Consider the following 27,763-nt stretch of genomic DNA (forward strand, 5'->3'; position numbering starts at 1 on the left):
AGCTGCCTAATTTTAGAGCTGCCCTTATGAGTTACAGAAATGCAATTCCAAATTTTCATGCTTTAGACTAGCAATGCATATTTCCAGTCTTGTGGGAAGCACAAGACTGGAAACTTTATAACAGGTCTCGAGATTTCCAGCTTTCGGCAACGACGGAAAGCAAAGGTTTAACAATTCTAAAGGACTGCACAGGGGTCTCCCATGAACTACTTGACCATTACTTATGGCGATTTCTTTACTCCCTACCTTCCCTTTGTTAAAAAGTATGTTGCAAACTTAAATTACAGGAACAATGGCACTATTAGCATTTCAGTACGTATACCATCAAAATCCATCTTTAACTCTCCTCTTCAACATCAACTTGTTGATCCCTAGGCCATAAGTTTGAGGATAGATCACTAGCAATTAATTTTTGGGAGCATTTTTTTAATTTAATGATCATTAAGGTTGCAATTTAAGTTGTGTCATGTTTCAAATTAAATACTCCCAGGGATCCCAGATTTTGTCCAGAAGAATTTTTTGGTTATATGAAGAGCAAATATTGGATTGTGCATCATATCAAACAGTCTTCTTGATTATCATGATTAACCTTGATTGATAAGATAAGGTAATACTCTGTTGGATACATTTATATTGCTACTTTTTACTTTTTGGATTTTTTAGCGTATTTCAGTGCTTGTTGCAGGTGATGTGATTTGTCTTCTGCCTTCAATGGTGGGATTATGGCTCTTCCATTTTTTTTTCAGCAGTTTGGGTCAGCAGATAAGCATTTTTTTCTCATGCTGGTTTTTTTCTTCCCTTAGACATGGGATTGTTTGGATTCATCTTTACATATCCTCGCAGTGGGAAACTAGGGGGAGGGGTGTGCTCGACCCTAATCAGAATTATTCCGAAAGGTTTTAATTCCGAAGAGTTGATTCTGATTGATTGAAATGTGATCAGCATTTCTTTGAAAATTTTCGCTCTGTCGACTCAATTTGCGGGTCGGAATGAAAATTCTCAAACAACAAATTGCGTTGCCAAGCAATCGGAATGAAAGGCCATTGGGATAAATATATTGTCGTGCGCACTGATCAGAATCATCGAAAGAAAATGATTGAATATTCAATGGAGCTACATGTTCGTTCGCCTTCGCTATTTCTATTAATCAAGGCTGGCGCCATATTTCTTGGGCGCCCGGAGGTTATGCAATGCCTCAATTCAAACTGGTGATTCGGGTAAACGGTCTCGGAGAGTCGAAAAATAAAAACGCACGCGCGAATAGCATACGTATGTTGTTATGCGGGCGGTGAAGTGAAATCTTGAGCTGCTTTGTCACCATCACCATTATTTTACGCCGTCGAGAATCAGGGAGTGGGTCGGCGGACTTCTGATCCATCCCAGTCGAGGCTCATCGCTTGCACAGGACTTCGCAGCGCTCTCCCGTCAACTGCGTCACAATTTTCGATCACTTCTTAATCCCCTTGCGATGCACCGCACGCGTCTTATTTTTTCCTACTTTAAGAAAACATTAGTAAAATGTAGTGCGTTGTTGAATGTGTAACAGCTATTTTGGAAAGGAATAAAACGAAAATATTTTTTTCAACCGGCTGTGACTTCCATGAAGCCACTACCAATTCTTAATTTCTAATGGCAATAGGGTGGTTTCCTATTATTTTTTATTGCCTAAATCGAAAGATTATTACTCCTGGGTTACGTAATTCACGCTTTTAGATTTTTAAATGACGATTTTTTTTTCTCAAACCGCAGGATACAGCTCTAATTAGCCATTTTATACCGGGGTATTCAACAAATGTAGCAATTACACGTACACCAATAACCATGCCCTGGTCCGTGGAACCTACCCAGGCGGGACTCAAACCCGCGACCCTGCATGGGCGCCAATCTGGCCTTTTTCAAATGCGGTAAAAATTGACCATTGCCATTCGTCTGAACTGGGATTTCTAAAACTAAATAATTTGTATATTATGAAAACACTAATGGCGGGTAACGAATCGCAATCAATGCCTTTCGTTTTCTTTGATGAAGGAAACTACCCTATTCCTTTAAACTGCAGTCACTGGAATTCGCCCCAGGACTGGTCCACCGCAGATATGGATGTATATGCGCTCCATTGAATCAATTACTCTTTTAGCTCGAATTTTACATCAGGAGAAAGTCTCAAATTCGTACGAATTTAATGCGATATTTCCCTGTGACGGTAGTACAAAGTCTAGCTTAAATTTCATTTTTAACCATCGACGATTTTCAAGAGTCTCTGAAATCACTGCGGAAGTACACGCTGTAACCAAGATCGCTGTTTCTCCTATACTGCCTCGGAATAAAATGACAAAACATCACAACCAGATGACGTCCATTTAAACGCGGGACAGCATTTTCTGTTTCTTGAACTGTTTTTTTAGCTGAATCCCGCGGAACTAGTTCTGAATTAAGTTCCGGGAATTTAGTTGAGTGAACACAGTGACAGTTTAAATTGAGATTAAGGGGTACAGTATTTAAAATAACAGTATTCCAAAATGCTTTTCCTCCGCATTCTATAATTATTTGCTTGTTCTCCGCTCTTGTATTCTGGATCATGTCATCTTTGCCAGTACGGCCATAACAAGTTTTTATTTCGTTAAGAAGCTCACTCAATGGGGGCATGTTTAATGCTGTCAATGTGCTGGTTTGTTTTTCGAGGTCCCGAGATAAGCAGTCCTCTCACATATACCATTTCTTTCATTTCATACGCCTCCTTCTCTCAAGCTAGAGTTATCTCCTGCTAGTGATTTAATCCTATGCCTACTCCTCGCTATGGCTTTCACTCTACACATCTCATCCCTATTCATTTTTTCCATTAATTTTGTCGCAAATATTCAAATGAATACCTTATTAGGCACATGTATTACTTTTTTAATGAGTTAGAAGTAGCGAGTGCGCGATAGAAAGACTACAACGCTGTATCCATACCCGTCATTGTTCGGCGCCCAACCGATGTGAACCTAACTGCGATAGGACCGTGGACTTCAGAGAACACATTCGTGGTGTGGATCATAAGCGGATTTAGAAAGAAATGCTATGCTATGAGCAATATTCAGAATTATTTTATGGCTATAAATGTTAATTTTTATTCCCATTTAGACATTGATATCGGTGGGGATACGTTCTTTATTTATAATAAATTATTTTTCACTTAAAAATGTCGGATCAAAATCAGCATTGTTTGAGAAGTTTGCCCATATTTTTCAAAATTCAATTCTATTTTCGTTCACGATTAGTTTTTTTCTTAATCAATGGCTTTTTAAGGATAAAATCCACCGCCTTTCATTTATTTACAATAGGGTAGTTTCCTTCATCAAAGAAAGCAAAAAGGCATTGATTGCGATTCGTTGCCCACCAGTAGTGTATTCATAAATAATATACAAATTATTTGGTTTTAGAAATACAAGTTTACACGAATGGCAATGGTCAATTTTAACTGCATTTGAAAAAGGCCAGATTGGCGCCCATGCGATGCCACTCCACGTGACGTCACAGGGACCTATAGTTTCTATACGAGTAGATAGGAGTTTTACATCGTCTGAGATTACCAATGCATGCCTGAGGCACAGAGCTCAGGGAAACATCTCTTAATAATCACCTATTAAAAGAGCCTAAGGTGATACAGTTCCCTTCGATTGATAGGGTATTAATAATCCTTATTTAAACCAAGCGCTACCTGCTAGCAGGGTACTCTGCTACCTGCTGGCAGCCTTCATCGTACCAGCGCTCAAAGCCTCGCCCCAAGGCACCTCACCCGGCCACAGCGGGAACCAGAATGAGATCACACGAGGTTTTCCCAGCATTCATACTTGGCCGTTGCGTTTTCGCGCGCTTGAAAATTTTCACTTTTCATTTAATCGCGAAAAATAGATATGGTCATTAAAAATTCTAAAAGCGTGAAATACGTACTCCGGGAGTGATAATCTTTCGATTTAGCGAATAAAAAAATAAAGGGAAACCGCCCTATTATTGGTATTTTATGTTTAAACCAGGCAGGATTTTACATTGAAAATCGGATTTTGCGCACTGCGCAGTTTCAGTTACCTCGCTTAATTATATTTAATATTTAAGGAACTTATGTCCATTTTTCAAATGAAATTTAAATTAGTATCCATCACTAATTCGGTCGGGGCACAATACTTCTCCTTCGTCATTAAAATTTCCACTCCTCTAGGTCAGTTTCACGACTGCCATTTTGAGTTGTAGTATTTGCCTTTTGTCCCTATGGACTCATTTAGCATAACTAGCTTCCCCCATTGCTTTTCAGTTTAATTCCCTCAGCTACGCTTTCTCATTTTCTCTTCGTTTCCGGTGGGAAGGGTTCGATGGAAGCATTTACGCCTTGTGACTAAATGCCGGGCAATATCTTATGGCAAATGTTTTCACCGATTGATTATCTTTGTCTTATCCATTTGCTTTTCATCAAAGACAATTGTATTGGATTGAAGTATATATTTGGTACTGAAGTTTTATATTGTATTTGCCTTGATGTGATAAGGATCGTCAAAAATCCACCTGATGACATTAGTGCAGCGCTCATACCTTTCGCCTTGGTATTTGAATTGATGCTGTGGTTTTGTAAAATTACAGAGTCCTTCATGCACAACAATTATCATCGCCTTCTTTCTCATCAGTCCATTTAATTCGATGATTATGGAATTATTTGGTGTAAGGAAACGTTATGAATGTAAGAAAAGTTGACGTGCAGTAACTTTGCACATTTTAAAACATTATTTCATAACACTCATCAGTTTTTCTGATTTCAATTACTTCGCCGATCGCTGTAGACGCTCTGGCGAGCTTAAGGCCAGTTGTGCTGCTTCATCTTTGACGCGAAAAACCTGCGAAATCAACGCATGCAATGCGTTATGCATTTTAACACTCTTGATAGCGTGCTGAGGTAAATCACCTTCGATAGGCAGGTGAGTCAATGAAAACAATCGCCTGAGATAAAATCGCTTACAACAACAGTTGAACGCTGAAAACAACTGGGATGAGCTATCGTGGAGTGAATATAAGCCCAGTTACCCGGTTAATCCCGTCCTTGACGATAGCCATCACACTACTCTTGACCGATAAATAATAGAATACGGAGATTGTTCACAATCGCGCCCTTGCATATCGCAGGCTCCTCTGTTGCTATGTGTTTATTTTTCGCATGAATTCATTCTCTTATAAAACTTGGAAACAGATCAGAGCGCTTGGCTTCTTATCTATAGGACCCGTGGTCGAATCCCGGGTGATGTCACCTTAAGCAAAGTCGTCGAAGGGAGAAGTGGAGAGAGGCTCGAAATTAATTTCGGTATGTAACCGTGGTCTCTCTCCTCCAATGAGCGTTGGAAATCATTCCGCAGCGGAATGTAGATAAGACGAACGTTACAATCACTTTTCAAGAACATTTCATGCCGTGAGGGGGGGGGGGGGGGATTGGAATTATTGCGATCTGATATCATTACGAGTGGTTGATAGTGTGTGGTTGGCAACGAAATCAGGATTTTTTGTGCACGAAATTTTCATTCCGACGTCACGTAAGGGATTTTCATATTCAGAGGAAATATGTATATCCAAGTCACTCGTTGGCTTCTGCGCATGTGGCCAAGATTGAAATGGCCAGAACCTAGATCACGCGATGGATCTTATTTTCTCTCTACGACTTTGTTCACATATTGCTTGTTTCGCCCGGAAATTTTATCTCCGATAAAGTAATGAGAAATAAACGTATCATGTTGTAAACAAAAGAAGAAAATGGAAAGTATTTAATTGGAAAATTTGTCATTATAATACGTAAGTTGGGTTTTCAGTGTGGGTCTCGGGTTTTGGTTACTTGGCCATAATGAGCGATCTTTTTTATGTTTCCTCTGAGGGTTTATCTCGTCGTTCGTTCTCAGTGAATGGATAAGAAAGAGTTACTTAGTACATCCACACAATATTCAACAACCAACCCAGGTTTCACCCACCTCGTAGGCATTATCATGGTGCAAATGACGGGTTGTAAGCTCCGAAATCCGTTTTAGGCATTTGGGTGCGGGAGTGGAGTAGCGGCGGAAGGGGCGGAAAGTGTGTTTTTCAAGGTGAAGGATGGTATGTATAGACAGAAGGGTGGGACATGGATAAGAACGGGGAGTGATGCGGAAATAAGTTAAATAATGCTTTTTAATAGGGTAGTTTCCTTCATCAAAGAAAACGAAATGCAATGATTGCGATTCCTTACCCACCATTAGTGTATTCATAATAGACAAATTATTTGGTTTTAGCAATTCCAGTTTAGGCGAATGGCAACGGTCAATTTTATGCTCATTTGAAAAAGGCCAGATTGGCGCCTATGCGATGCCACTCCACGTGACGTCACAGGGACCTAGTTTTTATACGAGTAGATAGGAGTTTTACATCGTCTGAGATTAATAATGCATGCATGAGGCACAGAGCTCAGGGAAACATCTCTTAATAATCACTTATTAAAATTGCATATAGTCGGAAAGTTTCCTTCGTTTGATAGGGGAATAATAATCCTTTATTAAGCCAAGCGCTACCAGCTAGCAGGGTACTAAGCTACCTGCTAGCAGCCTGCGTCGTATCAGCGCTCAAGCCTCGCCCCAAGGTCACCTAACAAGGCGGCGCACAGTGGTCCCAAATCGAAAAAAGCTGGCCAAAATTAATTACGCTATTGTTATTATGTATATATTTGACCTAAAGGTCTATTCTTTTTGTTTTTGACCCGCTTATTCTGAATTTATAACTATTTTTTATGTATTTGCAATAATTTTATTGTTATTTCACATTTTGTTTAAACAATTAATGTTTTTAGCATTGGAATTTGAGATTATACTGGTGATAGTAAATAAAAATTATACATATCATAAAACAGAATTAGTTATTTAAAACATACATAAATGCATATAAAATGACTGCATTGTTTATTTTTGGACAAATTTTGAACAACTGATTTTGAATGAACCAAGAGAACATTTTCTACTTTCTCATATGTTTGATCGTATTTGATACGAAAAATAAGTTAATATTAATTGGAAATTTATATTATAAGTATATTATTAGTGTTATTGTACTACATTAATTGTTTAAAAATTATAATATCTAATTCTAATTAAGTAGACAATTTTATAGTTCCTTGTAACGTGCCAATGGATTTGGAAGCAATTTTAAACGGGGTTCCGTATTTAACAAGTTTCAACGGAGGCATTATTACAATCATTAAAATGTTATAAACAATATTTCATAACTCCTATAACTCAAGTTAAACGCCAAATTTATTGATACGCTTGCAATAATCTCTTTACGCAGTGAGGCATCAATTTAACGAGCACATGATTTGGTACGAAAAATTAAATGAGATTTTCCATTAATTTGGGCTTTTTTAATTATCAAAAAAATAAGTTAACATTTCTCCTTACCTTTCTCAGTCATTGTTACGAAAAAAATTTAAATACATTCATAATCACTATCCGACAAATCCTCATCACAGTCGTCATCCACTCAATTCTTCCAGGATTAATAAACTCTTTACCTCGACTGGTAATTGAAGTAATTTCCTTCTTTGAGCCTTAGAAATACTTGATATCATTGCATCTGAAGTTAGGAGTAATCTTTTAAACAGGTCTTCATTCGTTGCTATCCAGGAAAATTTCCTTGCATGGTGCTCCCAGAATCTTCTTATGTCCTTATTCCTCGCCTCCATTGCCTCCTCGAACAAGTGGACAATAGGAAGGGCAGCTTCTTTAGATGCCCGTCGGAGGAGCAAGTACTGATGTTTCGTGAAATTACCAGAAACGATCATAGAAAGGGCTTCTTCGTGGGAGATTTTACTTTGCCTCACATCCTTGGCTCTCCATTTTGATAACACTCTCCGCGCTCTTGAGAGAGTGGTTGTTGTCACCTCATTTATTATTTTCGCCACGAACTCATCACCTTTGCTTCGATAACTCATGGATGGCTAGCTGGCAACTGGCGATGTGCTAGCTCTAAGATCCTCCGTTTTCCTTCTCTAGGCCCTTTCACTGGACTTCTCAAATTTTTTTTGGTCGATCAATTTCAATAAACCTGATGAACCTTCAAAAGTAGCAATTTTGACGAACATATTGAATTAAGTACAATGAATATCACTCTAAATTCATCACAAATTCCACATAAAATACTTACTGGATGTAATGGGCTGACGTTTAAATAAAGGCGGAGGAAATTTCAACTTCTCATTTCGGCAATCAGCGAACTTTCTTCTAAAAAACCTGTCATTTCTTTTTCTTTCCTTCCACCGGCGAGAAAAATTTGAGAGAAAAAACACTTCTCCGCAATTTTTTTAGGATAACTTTGAATTAACGTCCTCATCTAACTCTAATTTGTTGCTGCAGCAATCCAATAAGTATTGGTTTATAAATGATACGGAGCCTTTCCACTTTCAATAAATTTTTCATGCATCTCAAGACGCGTGAAAATTTTCAGAGTTATCGAACTAAAACACTATGGGCACTCTTCTTGAACCCCACAAGTCTTCTTTAAAAAGTTCGAGGATACTCGACTTTTTCTAGACTCGATCTTCACGCTTAAGGAAACTAACTTTCACGTCTTTCGTTTGGCAAAATCTGACTAAAACAGAGTTTTGGCGGGAAAATTTCGGGCAAGCGATGTCTAGAAGTAATTTGGGGGTTCCACAATGTGAGGTTCGCGATGCTATTGTCTCCATTTTCTAGGAAATATCACATTTAAAGGGTGAAAAGGCTTACTCCGTTCATCCCCGGTGGCCAAAGTGCAATTCATAAGAAGTGTACAGAGAGCGGTGGTTGTGTTTTCCCAATGGGCGCAATAAATAGCCTAGGCCTTTTCGGCAGTCGTTTGCCCTGCATGCGGTTGAGGAGGCCGCTAAGGAGGCGACAGAGGGACAATGTGCCGCGTGAGGGCAAAAACTAATCCGTCTAATGGAAGGAAAGGGTGGAGTAGCATTTGAGGGATTCTTTTTTGTTTTGAATGCATTCAAGTTTTTGAGGATTACTATAAGCATAGCTGCGAACTTTCGTTCCATAAATATATCCTTCCGCTCGAGTCCTTAAGCAATTTTTATGAGAGCATGGGCACGCGTAAATAAAAGGTAAGGTCAAGGGGAAACTATTAATGATAAAATGTTCTACGTATGGCAAGAGATGTTTATTCATAGGGTAAATATTTTTTGTAGAAATAAAATATCCAACAATGTTGAATAACACCCATAAATACTGGATTTCCTCGAGCCCTACCACGCGCCAGCCAGGCTGCCGCCCGCGTCAGCGCATTGCATCATTATAGTTAAATCAATGCTGACGTCGGAGTAGCAACTAGTAGCAAAAATTTTGTTCACTACTGCGTTGCATATACTTTTCCCTTTGTATTGGTGCAAAAGACACCGTGCATTCACGTGCCTCTCTAAACGATATTGTACATTTTATTTGAAAATTCGGGTAAAAAACACTAAAAGTTACTAAATATATATAAAATAGCAAACATAGTAAAATCCGAATAAAATTTATGTCCCACTATGTAATAATGTTTATATTTGTAGTTAAAAATGTTTTTTGGCCAAATATATCGCGTAAAGGTTGTCCTGCATGACGCTGAACTCCATCAAAATCGACCGATTTCACGCAACTGTGATTTTTACGGTGAATGCTCCATGTTTGACGGATCACTGCAGCCGCTCTGATGAACAAAAATACTAACTTAGTAGTGTAATTTTTAGACCATATCCTGTAGAATCCGAATATAAGGTCCAAAAATTCCTTGAAAAATTTCGAAAAAACGACTTTTGGCCAGCTTTTTTCGATTTGGGACCACTGTGCGGCGGGGGAACCAGAAATACGTCACACGGACTTTTTCCCATCATTTCTACTTAGCCGTCGCGTTTTCGCGCGCTTGAAATTTTTCACTTTTCGTTTAATCGCGAAAAATAGATATCGTCATTTAAAAATCTAAAAGTGTGAAATTCGGACTCCAGGAGTAATAATCTTTCGATTTAGGCAATAAAAAAATAATAGAAAACCACCCTATTCTAAAGACAAAGCACTGCAGGAACAAGTGACTTTGAACACAGTCACGCGCACGGGTGCAAAGTTAAATACACACAAGGAAACTGAAAAAATATTTGGCTTAGCCGGGATTCGAACCCGGATCTCCCGATTGACGGTCAGGCGGGTCAGACGGTGAGGACGGATAGACGGGCAGGTCGCAGTGGCGGATACAGATGGGGGGCGCAGGGGGCGCGCGCCCCCCCCTTGCGGGTCCGCTTGTATTGCCGAAAATTGCAAAACCACAATTGTAACTTTTTTATATCATAAGATGGCATTGTCTTTTACATGTTTATAACCACTTTAAATAAAATTTTCATATACTTTGCCTGTGACTTGATCATCTTTTATTACGATAAAAGTAAAGACAACTCAAGATATGTTGCGCCCCCCCCTTGAGTTTTTTCTGTATCCGCCACTGGCAGGTCGGGCGTGTTAACCAGTTCCACCACCAAGCCATTTTCTCAGAGCGAACTTCGGGATGGGTTTTACGAAACAAGATGTTGAATTAACAAGTCCACATTGGCACATGTGGCGAAGGTCGTGCTAAATGCAATAAGTGTGAACAAAGTGGGGCTAATTGATACCCCCAAGTAAGATCTGCCCTCATCTAACCAAACCAATCTCGTTGGGACAGGAACACCGAGTGCAGGTGATACTGCTTCATCGTCGAACGCGTTCCTACGTTTCCATTTGAAGCATTGAGATGAAATTATTTTAAGGATTGCTGGATGGTGCGTCTAATATATTCTGTTTCGTTCAGATTCCTCCTTTTGGGTGGAATATAAGCGCCAGCAATGGACAACATGTTCGCAAGTCATCATGTTTGGCATATTTTGTGTGAAATCCCTGCCAGCGTGGTTTAATTTCGATTTCGTAGTCTTAATTTTCTCGACTGATGGTATAAAAATTTCAGCGTATCATATGGTATTTTTTTTAAATATCTGTTTGGCGTCTAAATGGAAAGATACCGTATGCTATGTAAGTACCAAAATATTTAAATAAATTTTCATTGAATCCGCGTCATTTTTTTCGCCTGAAGATCATGAAGTGTCATTGAAACCCGGGTGGAATAGAGTCTTATGTAAACTGTTGTATATATTGCCATTTGTCTTTCCTTTACGATACGCTATAAGTACCGCGAATTATTGGAGGAATTGAGTGTAATACAGGTATATAGTATAATTGGGCGGGGTGGCATGGAAATGTTGAAACTTTAATGGGCGTACCCAGCGAGGGGCAGCTTTCCCCCCCCCCCCCACCCCCTAGAAGCAAAATTCGCAAATGTCTTTCAGGAAAATAATATTTTTTCAAGCAAATGATTTTAAAAACTAATAAAGAGCTGTTACAGTTTCCTTAAAACGTTGATTTAATTCACCTTTTCCATGCTTCAATCTTACGCAACAACCATGGCTTGCTCCCCCCCCCCCCTAGTTTTGATCGTGGGTAAGCCCTTGGAAGCTTTCATCAAATTACACCACACTATTATCTAGGGTAGAGACAGAGGGGGGGACTAGTTTGAGGGGATTGCCTCACAGCAGCAGTGGGGGTCCGAATATAATTACCATTTTATCTATTGTAAATTGGATACCCCTCTCTAGATGAAACCGAAGGTCTCTTATCTATGCAACACGTGTCTCTACGCAGCTCAGTACGGATATCTCCTTTTTTGAAAGTAGGAGATACAGCGGTCGGATTGAAATCGATGAGCCTCCGTATTGTTTCTTTTTATACATGATCCGAAAGATGTTCAAGTCAGATGATGATGGATCAAGGAGTTCAAATCTATGAACGACGTGAGCAATACCATTTCGAGGTGGCCGAGAAATGTTCTAAGTACTCCGGCAAGTACGGAAGTTTCCTACCGAGAATCGCCACGCAATAGTTGACTCTCGAAGAATGGAATTCTCATTATGCTAGTGTCAATGCAATTTAATTCAGGGTATGGGTGGCTGCAGGACAAAGTCCACTCTGGTAATGGTTATTCAAGTTACGAGCGGTTTTTGCTCTGGATTTTAAATACCTGTGTATTATTAGTGCCGGGTATTAAATTTTTGCTCTATTTACACATATTGTATTTTTAATTTCCATAGTCTCAATCTTAAATAATTCTTAAAATCGGATTCGAGGAAAATGCAAGATGATGTCATTTCAATGGCATTATTCCGTGACATTAGTCATGACTATGGTCATGGTGTTAGCCTTCATAAATACCGCTCTCTGTTCATGACGCCACAGTTAGATGTTTATGCGGAAGTTTCAGCGACACTTCACTTGAGGTTTGCAGGAAGTCAGTATTCCACCGTAAAACTGTCGTACCGTGAAGCCAACGAACGCGGCAGGGAGCCGGAAGCCATGCAAACGCCACCTAGCAATGAGATCCGCAGGGAAGTGCAACAGTCAGTGGCAGCTTTGTTTAGCCATTTTCAGTTCTTTCACGTCTATCTTCTCTTCTCTGCAAACACCCTACGGCACAGTAATATGTATATTAAAAATACGACTGCATAAGGTGTATCTAAAAATACATATTAATGAGTCGTAGATTACTGACGTAGTGTTCACTGTCTCACGAACGGCACTGCACGATAGCAATGGGTCGACACATTCCATGCGTATAAATCGTTTCAGGCTTGAGTTAGTGGAAGTTTGCTATATCCATGATAAAAACACAAATGGTAAGTTCCACACTATTTAATTTAACACTCAACGACCGACCATGGTTTCAAAACTTAGTGTCTTTGTCTTGTCACCTTGAAAATGACACAGTGTTGAAACCATGGTCGGCCATTGGGTGTTAAATTAAATAGTGTGGAAATTACCATTTGTGTTTTTATCAGGACACATTCCATTATTTGTGATTCTATTATCATTGGACGTTCTTATAATTGGAGTTTCTAAAATTTAATTTAAGAGGAGGTAACTTTCAACACAACCCATGTCTTAGTTTTGAGCAAATGGTGTAGGTTTTAAGGAAATATTTCTAACAAAGTTTACTCGAATTAATGGAGCAGTTTCAATAATTTAAGAGAAAATTTGTGACGGAGTAAACTACTCCACAAATTAATGAGCTGGGAAGTATTAAATTCAAGATTGTATTCTTATTTATAAGCGGCCTAAGGATTACCATCACGACATCAAGATAATTCATCAAAATTGCTGTATTTTTTAATATCCCCCATCAAAATTACGTATTTTTCGGATGCGTTCGTTTGGTGATAAACACCTGAGTTTCTTAGTAACTATAGCGCTGTTAATCGTGCTGTAGGAACACTTATTGGTTGCCAGTTGATGCAGTAAAATGCAATGTAATACACCACTTTTCGCTTTAACAGCGCCGCTTTATTAGGAGCCACAGCTGCCCACCACTTTATTTCTCTGAGGTCTTGGGGATGGGAATCTACCCTCCTCATCCCCCATAGTTACGCCGTTACGCCACTGATTCAGAGCAAATTATCGTGATTGGCATCGCCGTATTATTAGTCATGTTTTGTTTTTTATTTGAGGAGCGTGTCAGCGGTGATCACTGTGCTTTGCTAATGATGCCCCAGGTTCAAATATCGTGTTAAAGTCTTCGTACTCCCGAAAACTTAAAAATCCTCATAGTACGAGGTGGCCAAGGGAAAGGTACTGCTCTCTTACACTGAAAATGTGTAATTAATGCACTGTGGCTGTGTTTGTGGAGCTGTACCCTCACCTATCCAAACTAGCATTAGGGAGATTGAATCTCATAGGATTTTCACGGAAGCCGAGGGTGTTCTTTAAACTCTAGTAAAAAAAAAGAGCTCCAAATTAAGCTTTGTTTGCTTCCCCGAAGTCCTTGTGAGATCAAACAACACGCATTCTCTTTCCTTCTTTGACTGTTGGTGAAATATGCAAGGTCTATGTTTAATGAAATTATTGCAATAATGGTGAATTGGCTAATATACCAAAATTCTAATTGTGCATATTTCTGTTTGCTTTCAAGAGTGAATTCCTCAGGTAGACGTTATGTTGCGAACGAGTAGATTCTCCCAATATGCAGCCTCAAGCATCATCGCCTAGCCCAACGCATGGCTAAACTAGGATAATCGCCTTTCATATAAGTTTTAATTGCCCACCATAAGTGGATTTATGGGTCTTTTGTAATTTTCCGCTGATAACACGGGATCTTTGTGAGCCAGCAATTCATGAAACAATGCTCATAACTGGATTATCTTGTTGTTTTTTTTAATCCGGCGATATTAACGAACTATAGTAGATAATGGCCAGTGATTAAGATGGTAAGGAGGATTAAAATTTTAAAAAGATTTTATTAAAATATTTATACGGCGCACTGTCCACAACATACAAGATTGACATTACATTAAGTGGAATTGTTTTTTTTTTAATGATGGGTTGGTTTCGATAAAGTTTTATCGCATTCCGCTGGCCGAAAATAGTCTAATTTTGCGAGGGTATCGGAAATAAAGCATAAAAAATGACGAAAAAACTAATACTTTAAAATTGCGTGGAAAACTAAAAAAAATCTAAAAGTTTTAAATTAATCCTCAATGTTTACCTCGCTGTAGTTTTTTTGTACGAAAATAACGGGATTTTAGTGAAAAAAGATTTATTTATTCTACAGCATTAATGTTCTCGCTTTCAAAATAGTCCTCATCGGATATTATGAGCCACTTGTGTCAGCGCTTCTTTCAATCTTCGAAACACTTCTCAAACTCTATTTTTGGGATAGCCTTTAGCTCTGACAGCGATTTCTTTTAAATGTCATCTCTGCTTGTGAAACGACGTCCCTTAATGGTTTTCATAATTTTTGGAAAGAGGAAAAAGTCACGTACGGAGCTTTTTCTGGCAAATGTGGAGGCCGGGGCATTGTTACAGTATTGTTTTTGCCCAAATATTCACAATCAAGCAGTGAAGTGAGAGCTTAAAATTGCTGAGCTTACAAAAACACGTCTAACCTTAGCGGCTGCCACAGACGCAATACACAGGATTGACATTACATCAAATGAATTTGTTTTAAACTCAATGAATACTGCTTAAAATTTTATTTTACTTCGGGAAAATGGATACCTGGGTAATAAAAAATTTTGACAGTCGAACTCTCCAAACACGCGAAATTTCAAAATTCCCGTTATTATCTGACCACACGTCATATATTTAACCGTCTAACATAACGTTTACTGTACGCGTCACATTAGACTGATTAAAAAAACATGAAAAATATCATTGTCGTCCATTTTGTTACTGTAACTGCGAATTGGGCGTAAAAATACTTTCCTCGGATGATAAATGCTTCGAATGAGCAGAATACTTCGTAGCTCAAGAACAATTCACGCTCGCTCCGAGGCCAAGACTCGTGCGCAACTCATCATAAAACTTTACTTTGCTGGTCAAATAGCCTTCCTCGATGAGCGAAATACTCCTTTTTGACCTCACAGAAGAGAAGTCCCGCCCACCCAACGCAGAGGATTTGCTGTTTCCTGATGCGGAGGCGTGGTTCAGCGGCATTATGCCAATTCGGGACCTCAAATACTTTCGGCAAAGCCGCTACACACGTTCCGACCCGATCACCCGACACAACTGACTACCCCTGTCGGGGTCAGCTCTACAGACGTCCAAACCAATCCACCCGACCCGACCAATTTACCAAATACTCCTCAGTACACAACGTGATCGCGTGGAGTGAAGTTGGTTTCGGCTTTTGCTGTCAATGACTCCGTAATTTTCGAAAAATGAAAAAATGGGCTTAGCTTTAGCCAATTAGGTTCTCATTGATAACATCAGAAAAAAAGAGAAGAGTATGGGCGAAGAAGTGGCTTCTTGAAGTTTCACCCACATGAATATACTTCGAGAATTGGATGGAAATGATTCCCGAAATTATTTGAGGACGGGCGAAGTGTGTTTCATGGAGTTTCTTGGCAAGATCAAGCCTCAAATTAATTGCAAAAATAGCCGATAACGGCACAGACGTTGCGACGCCACAGTAATCGGGGTAGGGCGGTCGGCGGTAGGATGGTCTGACAGGACCAACAGCCCGGGACTATACATTCGGACGTTCGGTCGTTGGAAGAAAACAATTTTTTTAGAAAAATAAAAAAATGCCACAATGTGTGCTTGCGATGTGGCGCGTGTCTTGTGGGTCGTAATCCCACGTGGTGGTGCGCTGCCTCTGCTCTTTTATCTCGCTATTTGTGATCACAGGAATGAGAACATCGTGCACGAATCATTGTTATCTCCCCGGCAGGCGCGTCGCCAAGGTGGAGGGGGAGGGGTCTGTGAGCTTAACCCCCCGCCCTCCCTAAAGTATTCTCCTTGTCAAGACTTCCCGCGATACGTCCGCTTAGCAGACCACTAGTCTTGTGGCAGTTATCTTCTCACACTCCATTTTTCGATATAGTTATCTGTATTTATGTATGCCACCGACTCACGTGGAAGAAACACATCCATTCTTTATAACCGGATAACATTTAGTAATATATTTAAGAAAGAATCCATGCCTTAATGTGAGGAATGAAAATCATAGAGTATCATCATTATCTTTGTGGTGAAGATGAAGAAAAGACACAGGTGCATGATTGGAGTGACAGCCAGGCCTTCGGGCAGGTGGAATGTGTAGACTGTCCCTTCGGCACAAACCAAAGATGGATTTCAGTATTACGAAATATTATCTTATTTAATGAATTGTATAGTCTTCTGATTTTTCCCGAATTGAAAAATAAATAAAACCAGGATAGGCAACCCATATACCACCATAGCATCTCTTGTAGTAGAAGTTTGCATCTGTGTGGGTGGCCCGCGGTTGGTTGATAATCCTGTGAGGGATGCACTATGTTTACTAGTCAAAGTTCGTAATCTTGGATAAAAATTTAAAAGTTCGTGGACTGTCCTTAAGTTTTTTCTTTCCCCTACTGATGGTAAATCCCTGCTGAATGTTAAATTACTAAAGCCGTGTCCCAATTGGCCATTTGGCTATGCCAATTCCAGGATTTAGCCATGACGCCATCTTGGAAGGATGTCCCAACTCGTTAGCCAGCATAAGGGAGGGAATTTAGGCAGCTAACGCGGCCGCCAGATTTAGGCATCGAGGAGTGCATCCTTCGCCCCACTTTTCCCATGATTCAAAGCGTGCAAAGCGTCTTCAGGAGAAAGGGCATCATGGCTGTCAACAAGGGATAGTACTTGTTTGCAAGTAGTGTTGATATTTTGAGACTTGTTCGAATAATTATTAATTTTTAATTTGTTTATAATAATGAAATTGCGTTAATGGAAGTGTAAGAATTACGGAGAAATTAGTTAAAGAGAAGGCGGCGTTAATTTTAATGCTAATTAATGTTTATATGCTTCTTGTGTATGTATATGTTATTTTATAACTTTTTATACCGATCACATGTTATCTTTTGCTACCGTTTACTTTTCTAACGTGTTAAATAATGCTTATCGATGTTTATATGCTTCTAATATATTCTTAATTATGTAACACTATGTCTAAATTCTTATTTAACACTTTTTGTACATTAGGTTAACACCCGTAAGAATAAACAATTATTATTATATGTTATTGGACAAAGTCCCGAAATTGGAATCGGAATAAGTAACAAAAATTAAAATGTATGGTGATTAAAAGATGATACCGAAACCTGATTTATGTACGTAAACCATACGTTAAATAAATTTTGAAAATAAATCCCAAATCAGACGGTAACCGTTTGAATAGACTAAATAGACCTGTTCTAATAAAAAAAAACTAAAAATTAAATTGCTAAAATATAAGGAATTCAAAAAAGTACTTGGTTGAGAGACGATTTAAATATTACAAACCATTTAAAAGGGCTATACGTTAACATTTCGCCACAAACTTAGCTAAAACCTCTTTAACAAAACCATACGGAACTAAAAATACGAATTTGAAAGTATACCCCTACTTTACTATTACAAAAAGGTTGTCTAAGATACTAAAATTATGATTAAATACTCTTCTCCGATATCTAATACTCAAAATCACATTTTAGCAATTTAGGGTGGGTTTTGTTCATCATTTGTTCAAATCATTCCGATTATCTCGTGTTTTGCATTGGCCTAGTGCCCAGTAGATGGCAGCACCTCCGTAAGGATGTCCCAATTCATGCTCCCTTGTGGTTGGCTGCCCAGAATCTGGCTGGCTAAATACATGATGCCTAATGGCTAACGAGTTGGGACACGGCTTAAAATTGTCCTTAAAAAATAAAAATTTGAGAATGATTAACTTCAGTCTTTAGGATCAGTTTAGGAGAGTATCTATGATGTCAATCGTGGGGTTTGTATCAAGAGTTGTGACACAATTGGTGCAGTAATCAAGGTGTAGCACCCTTTTTCCAATGCGAATGTACATACAGGTGTTAGTTAAATTAGTTGATGAAGGCAATACTTCATGCAATTTCAGTGCGTTAAGCACATCAAAAGAAACTATTTTGTACATTCCACACAGCTTTTTAATAACTCCAATTGATTTAAAAAAACAATTTTCCATTTCCAAGAGGCTCAAAGATTCCCCTAATAATTAAAATGCTGTGCAGAAAGTTGTTTTTTGAACGTGTTTAACAATCGTTAGTTATTTTTATATTTGTTCCCTATCGAATAACCAGTGTAGCACAACCCAAGCACACCTTATGAGTTGAATACTTGAATTGACTGCAGTGAACTGCACTATGCAATCAGGTGTTGCAGAAAACTCTCAAAACCAAGATTTGAGTTGTACAAAATACTACAAAAACACCAGATAGACGGATGTCGAAGGGACGTATCGTTGAAGCAGTCCCTCCACTGCCATGGTAGAGGATTTCACTGGAAGAAAATTTTACTACAAATATTATCCAATGCTGATCATTTCAATTGAACTTAGCGATGAAAAATAATTTGTCTGTCTCAAAAATGCAATATACTCGGTTCATACTATAGAGCGAACTCAATCATTATTTTGCTTTTTAATCGAAACAAACGACTTGATGGAAGACGTATAGTTCTTACCTAAAGCAAAAAAATGTAATATTGAAATCAAAGGATGAATACTTATTTCTCAGTTGAATTGAATCGCCTTGTAATTTTATGTTTTCCCCTGATGTTACACATCTTTTTTAATATACTACGGTGGGTAAATAAGTATTGCCAGTATAAAATAATGATGCAAAAAATGACTTTTCACGACAGTTTATCGTTGCCATTCTCAATGTGAGCTTTGAAAATGTTTCAAGTACTTAGTTCAAATGGTATTTCTTTAACACGTCCTCTGCAGAGCCTATGCGTGACCCACCCTTGACTCACGCTTAGGCTCCCGTAATAGCCAGTGCCTAGAGATGGTAACATGGAAGAACATGGTGGTACCGCACTTGGAGACCTTTCGCCAATAGGAGCGGGTACAGGGGAAGAGAGAAGTGACACCACCGTTTGCATCCACTGAAGCTTAGGAGAGGCCCTGCCCAGGCAGCGCCTCAAGAATGAGGCATGGGATTATAGGCTACTAACTTCTTGAGCGTTAGACTGTGTCAGATGGAGTTACCTCGGAGCTACACTCAGGTAATCCAAAATCGAAAAAAGGTCAAAATTGTTACTGCTTTTATTATTAGTCACTATGAAGTATCATTTTATAAGATTATTGTCCACTAAATCCAAATTTGGAGTCATATTTGTAGTAACTTTGATATTATCATTTTTATATGGCCATTTATTTAAACAATTAAATGTTAAAAATAAACATTATATTCAATTTTTCATTCAAGGTGTTGACTGATGCTCATCAAATATATGGTCAATGCCCTCGAGGCATACATTAAATTCGGATCAGTGACTTTCAAGTTGTTTGGTGAGGGTGGGGTATCAAATAAATAAGGTTATTTATGGTTGTATCAGCTATTATTAAATAAGCAGTTACAGGCTCTCAAAATCATCGTCTGGGAGTTCATCAGTATCACTTGGTAAATCATCCACGTTGAGGATACTTCGTACCTCTGCTGACAAGGGCTTCATTTTTTTCTCTGTATGCCTAAAATATTTGAAAGAAAGGGATCGGACGTTAGAAGCAGCCTTCTGAAAAGGTCCTCATTAGTTGCCTTTCTCGAGGATTTTTGTGTGTGCTGCTCCCGAAAACGTCGAATATCTTAGTTCCTGGCTTCCATCGCCCCTTTTAACAGGATACCAATGGGAAGAATGGCTTCCTTGTCAATGGCTGCCCCATGAATCGGTAGCTTGTGAACCACCGGTGGCTTGTAATACCATGCATAAAGTTTCACGTACAAGCTTGCTGTGTATGAGCAGTCTTTTGTGAATGGAGCCTCATTGATATGGAAACCACTGGCCAACCAGACTTTCAAAATCACAGCAAACCGAAGAATAAGATTCTGATTCATTCCTTTAATAGAAATATATAAATATCAGTTCGGTTTTATCCTATCGTTATTCTATCATAAAATAAATTGCTACATATCATGGAGTTTTTAGCATTACTCATGAAACTTCACCCCTTAATGAAAGTGACAGACATAAAAAAAGAAACTTCGGCATTGCCATAATGGAATGCTTACCAGTGATTTCAGCTGATAACTTTGCATCGTCAAAAAAACTTCTTGCCGCATTTCCATCATTGCTTGTTCCGTAGCCTTATTTAGAGAAGTCAAAGTTGAGACCCATTCTCGTTCTAAATATGGCCTGAATTCATTTCTTCTTCATTTCCATCGCCTGTTTGCTTCCGTCTCTAGGTCTATCCTAAAAAAATCCATTATATGTTATTAAGTTCATGAAACCTTATAGATGGAAATTTTTGATTGAAAAATGGGATAAATTAGCTTTCCACTTCTTGAGTTACCAGCGGTACGATATATGACTCTGTTCCCATTTCATAAAATATTTAGGGAAAAAATATTTTCTCGTGAAAATGGCCATAGTATTTTTGGCTTTCACATCTTTGTTCAAATTAAACATGTAGATTAAATAATCCGTGACATATTCCTTCTTGAAGGATATGGAGTTTTCTTTACGATCAATAAATTTTTCGTGTAGAGTAAAGTTCGTCACTTTTATCCCTTCCATCAATCACATAGTTCAACTAATTTCTGGCTGAACTCAATATCACTCAAAGTATCCACGAAGGATATCTCAAAATGACTTGCACAAATGCAAACGTTGTCCGCACTCTTGAATCTGTGACTATTGCAAATGTGATTGTTAACAAAGCTATCGAAGCTTGTTTTGATTTTTTCGAAACTTGTTAACGATTGTCAAGAACCAGAGAAAGGCACACAACTTGTATTCATACAAAGTAAAGGCATCATGTCATGTTTTAATAACTGATATCCAGTATGGTTGATTGCTTGTATATTTCAAGCATCCGGAGTGTATAAAGATAAAGGTAAGTCTCGCAGTGAAGTTAAGGAAATGATAGTGATTGTAAGGGAACAAATTACAAACCATGTATGGCTGTTGTGAGTGGCGCTGAAGAATTATGACCGACGTTTGCTGAGCTTTGATTTATATCGGTAGAAGATTGTGTGCGGAGACATTAAGGGTGGTCAGAGAGCAATTTATTCCTAGCACAATATAAACTTAAAGGACAAATATGAGATCGGGTATACCTCGTTGCAGAGCAACAAAACTGCGGCCGGGCACTATGTACCTTTTTTGGCAGCAATACTCCTTTCTGACCGTGTGGCGGCTTCCAGTGAATTAGCGTGCAATGAAATACATTTGAAGAGGCCGCTTTCCCAATGGATGATGACGAAAGGGTTGTCTGGATATTGAGAAAGTTAAAAATCCAGAAATTCTTGGAACATAGGTTGCACAGGTCATAAGTTCGATTATATTCGCCACTGTTGCTGTTCTAAAGATTACTTCTGATGAACATCAAGCCTCACTGAATATCGTACACTGGGGCTACTGGAAAGCCCTAAATGCACTAAAAAATAAAAATCTATTATAAGTAGATCCCATATTGAAAAACAAGTGGAACTGTAACATCAAAGAAACCTGACATTGTAACCTTTCCTCGGAATACACCTCGCACTCGCAATACCGCCACCCGGTCGGCCTGGCGGCGGTCACAGCAGAACATTGCACCATTCTACATAAAATCATATTAAGGCCAAATTCGCAAATAATCACAAGATTTTTCTTTTGCTATAGACTATATGCTTTCAATGCACGTCAAAATATCCGGGGGGAGGTGCCCAAAATGATATTGCTATTTGTATTTAAAAATTCAATTAAAAATACCATAAAACATTTTTCTTTCAAACTATAAAACTATGGAAATAAAACAGACTCATCAGTATTTGTACAAGCAGGTACCAATTTATGTTCTGTATTTTTTTCAAGTTCATAAATTTTCTGAAACATTTTTTTATGAAGGTGAACTTTGCTAAAAATAAGAGATTTTACGTGTCAGGCATTTTTATCCCGGAGGACTCATATTTGCCAAGTTCTACATACTACAATGAGCCACGAAACAGTCGTAGTACTAGCCTATATCATAGATAATATAGTGTAGAATACGAATAGTACATTCAAAAATTCCTCCAAAAAAGTTGAAAAAATGACTTTCGACCAGCTTTTTCCGATATAGGCCACTGTGTGCCTATCCTTTCATACAAAAATTGCATGCCGACGGGATTTCTTTGATTTTAAGTCATGGACCATTTTACATGGTACCACCCAGTCGGGCAAGAGTGTGACCCACTGGTGGGTCATGCTGCTGCAGTGAAAATGTTGAAGAATTTTGGATTTTTATATTTTGAGGACTACAGTCAATGGAATTTTTCCCTGAACATATGAACCCAATCTTCTCATTGAAAATAGCATTTGCACCACAGAAATCCTTAATTGACGATTTGGGTGAGCCAAAAGAGTCATTCACAGGCTGTGATAGATGACTTAATGGATGACTTATTTCTTAGGCCTTGAAACTTTATGTGCCCTCCAAGCTTCTATTACTTTGGAGCATTAGCCTTTAGATTGTCCATCATGGAATCCTTTAACTTCTTAGTAAATTATAAACCACGCCCTCAGAAATTTCATAGCAATTCACATACCAACAGCTTCTAAAAATGGATGTGTAAGTTTCAAAGTGAGGCTAACTGCTGGAAATCCAAAGAATTTAAAAATGGAAGAAATTTTTTGTTGATACTGAGTCAGGTTTAGCATTCCTCAGACCGTTTGTGTTTCATCAAAACCTGGTGAATATTTTCCTGTCAGTATTTACATATTTCTTTACTCTGGTATACATGTGAAATGGGTGAATTTTGTAATACATACTTCGTTATCTATGAAATATCTCTAGCTTTTTCTTGCAGCCATTTCCTATGAGTAGGTCATAGTTGCTACAGTACATAATACAGAAATATGTACTTGATACAAATTTATAGTAATGTGTTAATGTGATCATGGGCTTTTTACCACTGATGTCATGCAATTTAAAATGTTAGCAGGTGAATCTTTGAATGGTATCTTCCAGTTTTGGTGGATACAATGATGTCAACTACTATGTTGCCAAATTTTTTTATGTCATTGAGTCAACTTAATCCCTTTGTCATGGTACCTTCAAGTCCTTGTGCATTGCGTGATTTTAATATTTTTCTTTGAAGTCATTATTCATAAACATTTTTCATCATTTACAAGAATTTTGCAGCGATTTTATGCATTTTACTATCATGCAACAATATCCGGTATTCTTGAACGATCAAAGCAATAAATGTTTAAATGATAAATGGAGATAGTAATTTAATAAATTGAGAACATGGAAATTTACTGCCCCTTTCACAGTAATTGTAAGTGCTGCATTCAAATGAGGGATCCTCCCAGGTAAATATGATTTTTTCACTTAGAGACAGCCGTGTACAATCCCAGTAGACAGCTACATAAATAAACTGGAAACTGCAGCTTCAAAATCGCAAGCAATAACTACATACTTGGACTTGGAGCCAAGAGAAAAAATGGCATATTTTTGCATTAAGCTTTATGCCTGACTTCCATCACATTTTCTGGACAATGAAACGAGTGAAGTTTATCCTAGAAAAGATTTTTGTTGCATCCTGTTGTCCTACCTATGAATGAGTTACAACATCGATGCAAATTCCATTATCTCTATCAGCTTTCTCAGATGAAATTACCATAAGTCTGAATGGAACTATGTAATCACTACCTCTTTAAGTCAATGGATGACGATTGAAGTCAATTTTACCTTAGCCTTATTATTGTTGATAATGTTAAATTGGAAAAATATCAGACTTTGCCAACCTCTCGAAATATGAGACATTATACTTAATTTGGCCCCTTGTTTCTTTTCCAGACAAACCATCAGAAATATTTGTGACATGGTCGACCATGAATGATACTGAGGCGTCCGTGGTTGAGTATGGTATTGGAGGACTCATCTTAAGAGCTATTGATATACCTACTGCATTTGTAGATGGAGGCTCACTAAAAAGGAAGCAATACATTCATAAGGTTAAACTGGTAGATTTACAGCCAGGAACAAAATATAGTACGTACTAATTTAGTATAACTCATAGATAGACTCTCTTTAATGATAAGAGTCCTACCTTAGGGCAGTGGCGGTTTGCCCATAAGGACTCTCGGACGCCGCCCCTCTCAAATATTTGAAAAAGTAAAAATAATAAATATCTATTAATTTATAATTATACATCTGATTAATCAAAGTGTTTTTTCAGTCCCATACATCGAAAGTGTTGGAAAAACACGAAAAGAAATAGCGCGAGAAGTTCGTACTTGTAGCCGTGGGGCGCTGGCCAGAACGTCCCAATCCATCCCCATGCAGTTATATGGAGAGTGGTAGTGGTGGGGGCCGCTGGTGCTATGACGCGTCTAACGTTGTGTCTTATGGAAGTCTTGGGACGTCGTCCGAAAATGCGCAGAGCGACGTGTGAGTTGACATCGCTGCGCAGGCCGGCGGGCGTATAATCTGGCGTCTACTTGGTGCTGCCACAGAAAAGGGACGTACGGAATCAGAATGGTCACTGTACTGGGTGTAGTTATACGATTTTAATTTTTAATTACTGGTAGGTATTGCTACAGAAAATAAATTATCCCATTATGATTGCGTTTTTTGGTGTTTGAATTCCGGAACACATAAAATCCAACCAGTTAAAGGCCGTATTGATGTAGGAAAACTATTCTCGAGTATTTGCCACAGTTCTATTATGATTACGGATTTCAAGAACCTTGGGGAAACTAATATTATAATGTTTAGGCCTGAACAATGTATTCATATCTTCCCGATGTTTAGAAATGCGGTACCTATTTTTCAGATAAATTTATCAAAAGACCTGCAGTATTAGGAAAAATCAGTTAACATTCCCCACTGATTTATAATTTAAGAAATAGGCGCGTGCGTGATAGGGTGAAGGATTAAACATGATTTAACCCGTAAAACGTGACTTTAAATAGAGTCATTCAATGAATGTCAAGAAGTGCCGCGTACAACGCACCTTTTGTGTGTAGGTTCATCATTTTTCTAGCCGTCCTTGTTTTTTTAGGCCATGTTCACCTAATTCCTCAGCGGCAGAGCGGTAGCTGTCTGACGGAAAATGTCCACTTCGGTCTGATTTAAGTGGCTTCCAAGAGTTCATATCAGTGCGGAGATCCTTACAACTCCTATCTGTGGCTCAGAGTCGTCGTCTTTTACGATCTAGAATTTATATTCTATTATATCATGGCAATGATTTCGAAGACATGGTTATTCCAAATGCGACCCGTTGGCGTCTCGTGTGTTTGCCACATATGAATCTTAGACTCAAGGAGATGGTCCGTGACGTCCTTTGTTTGTTTGAATGCCTTTGCTGACCTTAAATTCGTCCGTCAGCTGAATCAGCATTAGTGGACCACGACTTCCATCTCCCTTGAGTAACGGCAAGACTCTCGGAAGGAACGGAGTGAAATGAGTTCAGACATCATTTTCGAGGAGTTAACTGTGCGTAATTGCCGATTAAGAAGTTTCTTAGCGCTGTGTGTACATTCAAGAAGACAATTTTGAATTAATCAACAGTGCTCGTTTTTTTTAGGGAAATATAGGGAAAAATTGTCCCAATTCTGTGTCCAGGCACCTTGTTCTTTTTGGTCGTATTTTTCGTCGGCCTATTTTGTGTCGTCCCTTGTTTATTTATAGACTAGTGCCCTTGCCATGCGTTCAATGGGAAAGAAATCGTTGTCCGGCGCTGATTTCAACGAACTTGTAATTGATCACTTTGCTGGACAAAAGGAAAGAAGGATGGACTTCTGCAATATAACTAAAGGCATGTGAGTATTTCAGATTTTGTTAAAAATGTGTGAGAAATGTTTAATTACTGATTTTAAATCATACTGTATTCAAGAAACAACGCGAACACCGCCAACAAAGTGTACATCTGCAATAGCAAAGCGCGCGCATTCTAGTAGTGTTTGTTGCCTAGTGGAAGTCTGTGACACTCCCCTCCCTCCTCAGGTGTTACAAGTGTCATTGCTACCTAAATCATTGCAAATGTTGTATAGATTTGACAAATAACGCATTATTATTGCAAAGGGAAAACAGAAGTGTATTGCGGGCATATCCGCACAAAGAATGTAGGCGCTAAAACCTAAAGTTACGTATTTTCGTTTGTATTTGCATAATATCGCAGCAAATATATTTTTATTCTTCAAGATCATTGATCAGTATAATCGAGAGTCCGGACTAAGCCGATCCGTATGACCGAGAGTCTACTGCATTTAGTATTTATTATTCAAGCTTTATTAGGAGAACTAGGTATTTTTGTTGAAAAAACGGAACATATGGCATCACAAAATTTAATTCCTAGATTGCCGTAAAAACTTAATAAAATACACGAAATATAAAAAAATTATGACCCCCCGGTGGAGTGCGCCCCCCCTAGCATTTGACTCACGAGCCGCCACTGCCTTAGGGTAAGAAAGATGAGTTGAAAGAACAATTTGTACATAAAAATGCCGAAATAATCTCAGAGTTCATACTTCATTAATTAATTATTTTGGAAACAAATTAATAATAATGATTAAATAGCTTTAAAAATGATAATGGTGGTATTGAAAATCCAATGTATGGCATACTGTATAAAAATTTGTTCATGTTTTAATTGAAAGTTAAAACTAAAATCAGTTAAGCTGAATATGTATTTATTTTTGGTATATCTAATTAACCTGTATGTATCTAATTAATATTGATGAAAATGATGCATACATGTAAGTGTAAACCATCAATAAAAAGTCATAGGCAATGGTAAGATATTTGATGAGTAGTACTAAACTCATTTTACAGCATACCATTGTGGAAGTCCCCTTGGATGGTCCAGCCTGTACACTTTTGTTACAATGAAAGATGGAGTTGACTGGAGTCCTTTCCTTGCTGTGTACGGTGATATGGGAAACATAAATGCACAGTCTCTTCCTCGACTTCAGGAAGAAGTGCAACGTGGCATGTATGATGCCATTCTACACGTTGGAGACTTTGCTTACGATATGAACACGGTAATTTGTTACCATATTTTACAGAGAGTAACTTGTAATTGAGTACAGTAAACTAATTATTTTAGTCCAAACATGTACCTAAAGAGAGTGGGTGGTATTGAAAAGTGAAAATTTCTCGTGGGTGAGCTACATCATGTATCTATTAATGACAAATTCTAGGCATCATTATATCTTTTTGTCAGCCCAGCACCTTACCTATCTCTTCGTAAGGGGCTTAGGGG

At 38.4% G+C, this 27,763-nt stretch overlaps 1 protein-coding gene across 2 annotated transcripts in view; it reads left to right on the forward strand.

The window, feature by feature from the left end:
* The window catches only part of LOC124153390 (acid phosphatase type 7), a 40,104-nt gene that overhangs the window by 2,116 nt on the left and 10,225 nt on the right, over window positions 1–27,763 (forward strand). The window contains exons 1-4 of one of the 2 annotated variants that reach the window (XM_046526513.1): window positions 4,165–4,170; window positions 21,579–21,582; window positions 24,355–24,549; window positions 27,334–27,542. In XM_046526513.1, the coding sequence (XP_046382469.1) occupies window positions 24,390–24,549; window positions 27,334–27,542 (369 nt within the window). In that variant the 5' untranslated portion in view covers window positions 4,165–4,170; window positions 21,579–21,582; window positions 24,355–24,389. Of the gene's footprint in view, window positions 1–4,164; window positions 4,171–21,578; window positions 21,583–24,354; window positions 24,550–27,333; window positions 27,543–27,763 lie in introns of those variants that run through there. The other variant, XM_046526512.1, reaches the window with a different exon arrangement.

Source organism: Ischnura elegans, chromosome 2 (assembly GCF_921293095.1).
Source record: "Ischnura elegans chromosome 2, ioIscEleg1.1, whole genome shotgun sequence".
NCBI classification, from domain to species: Eukaryota; Metazoa; Arthropoda; class Insecta; order Odonata; family Coenagrionidae; genus Ischnura; species Ischnura elegans.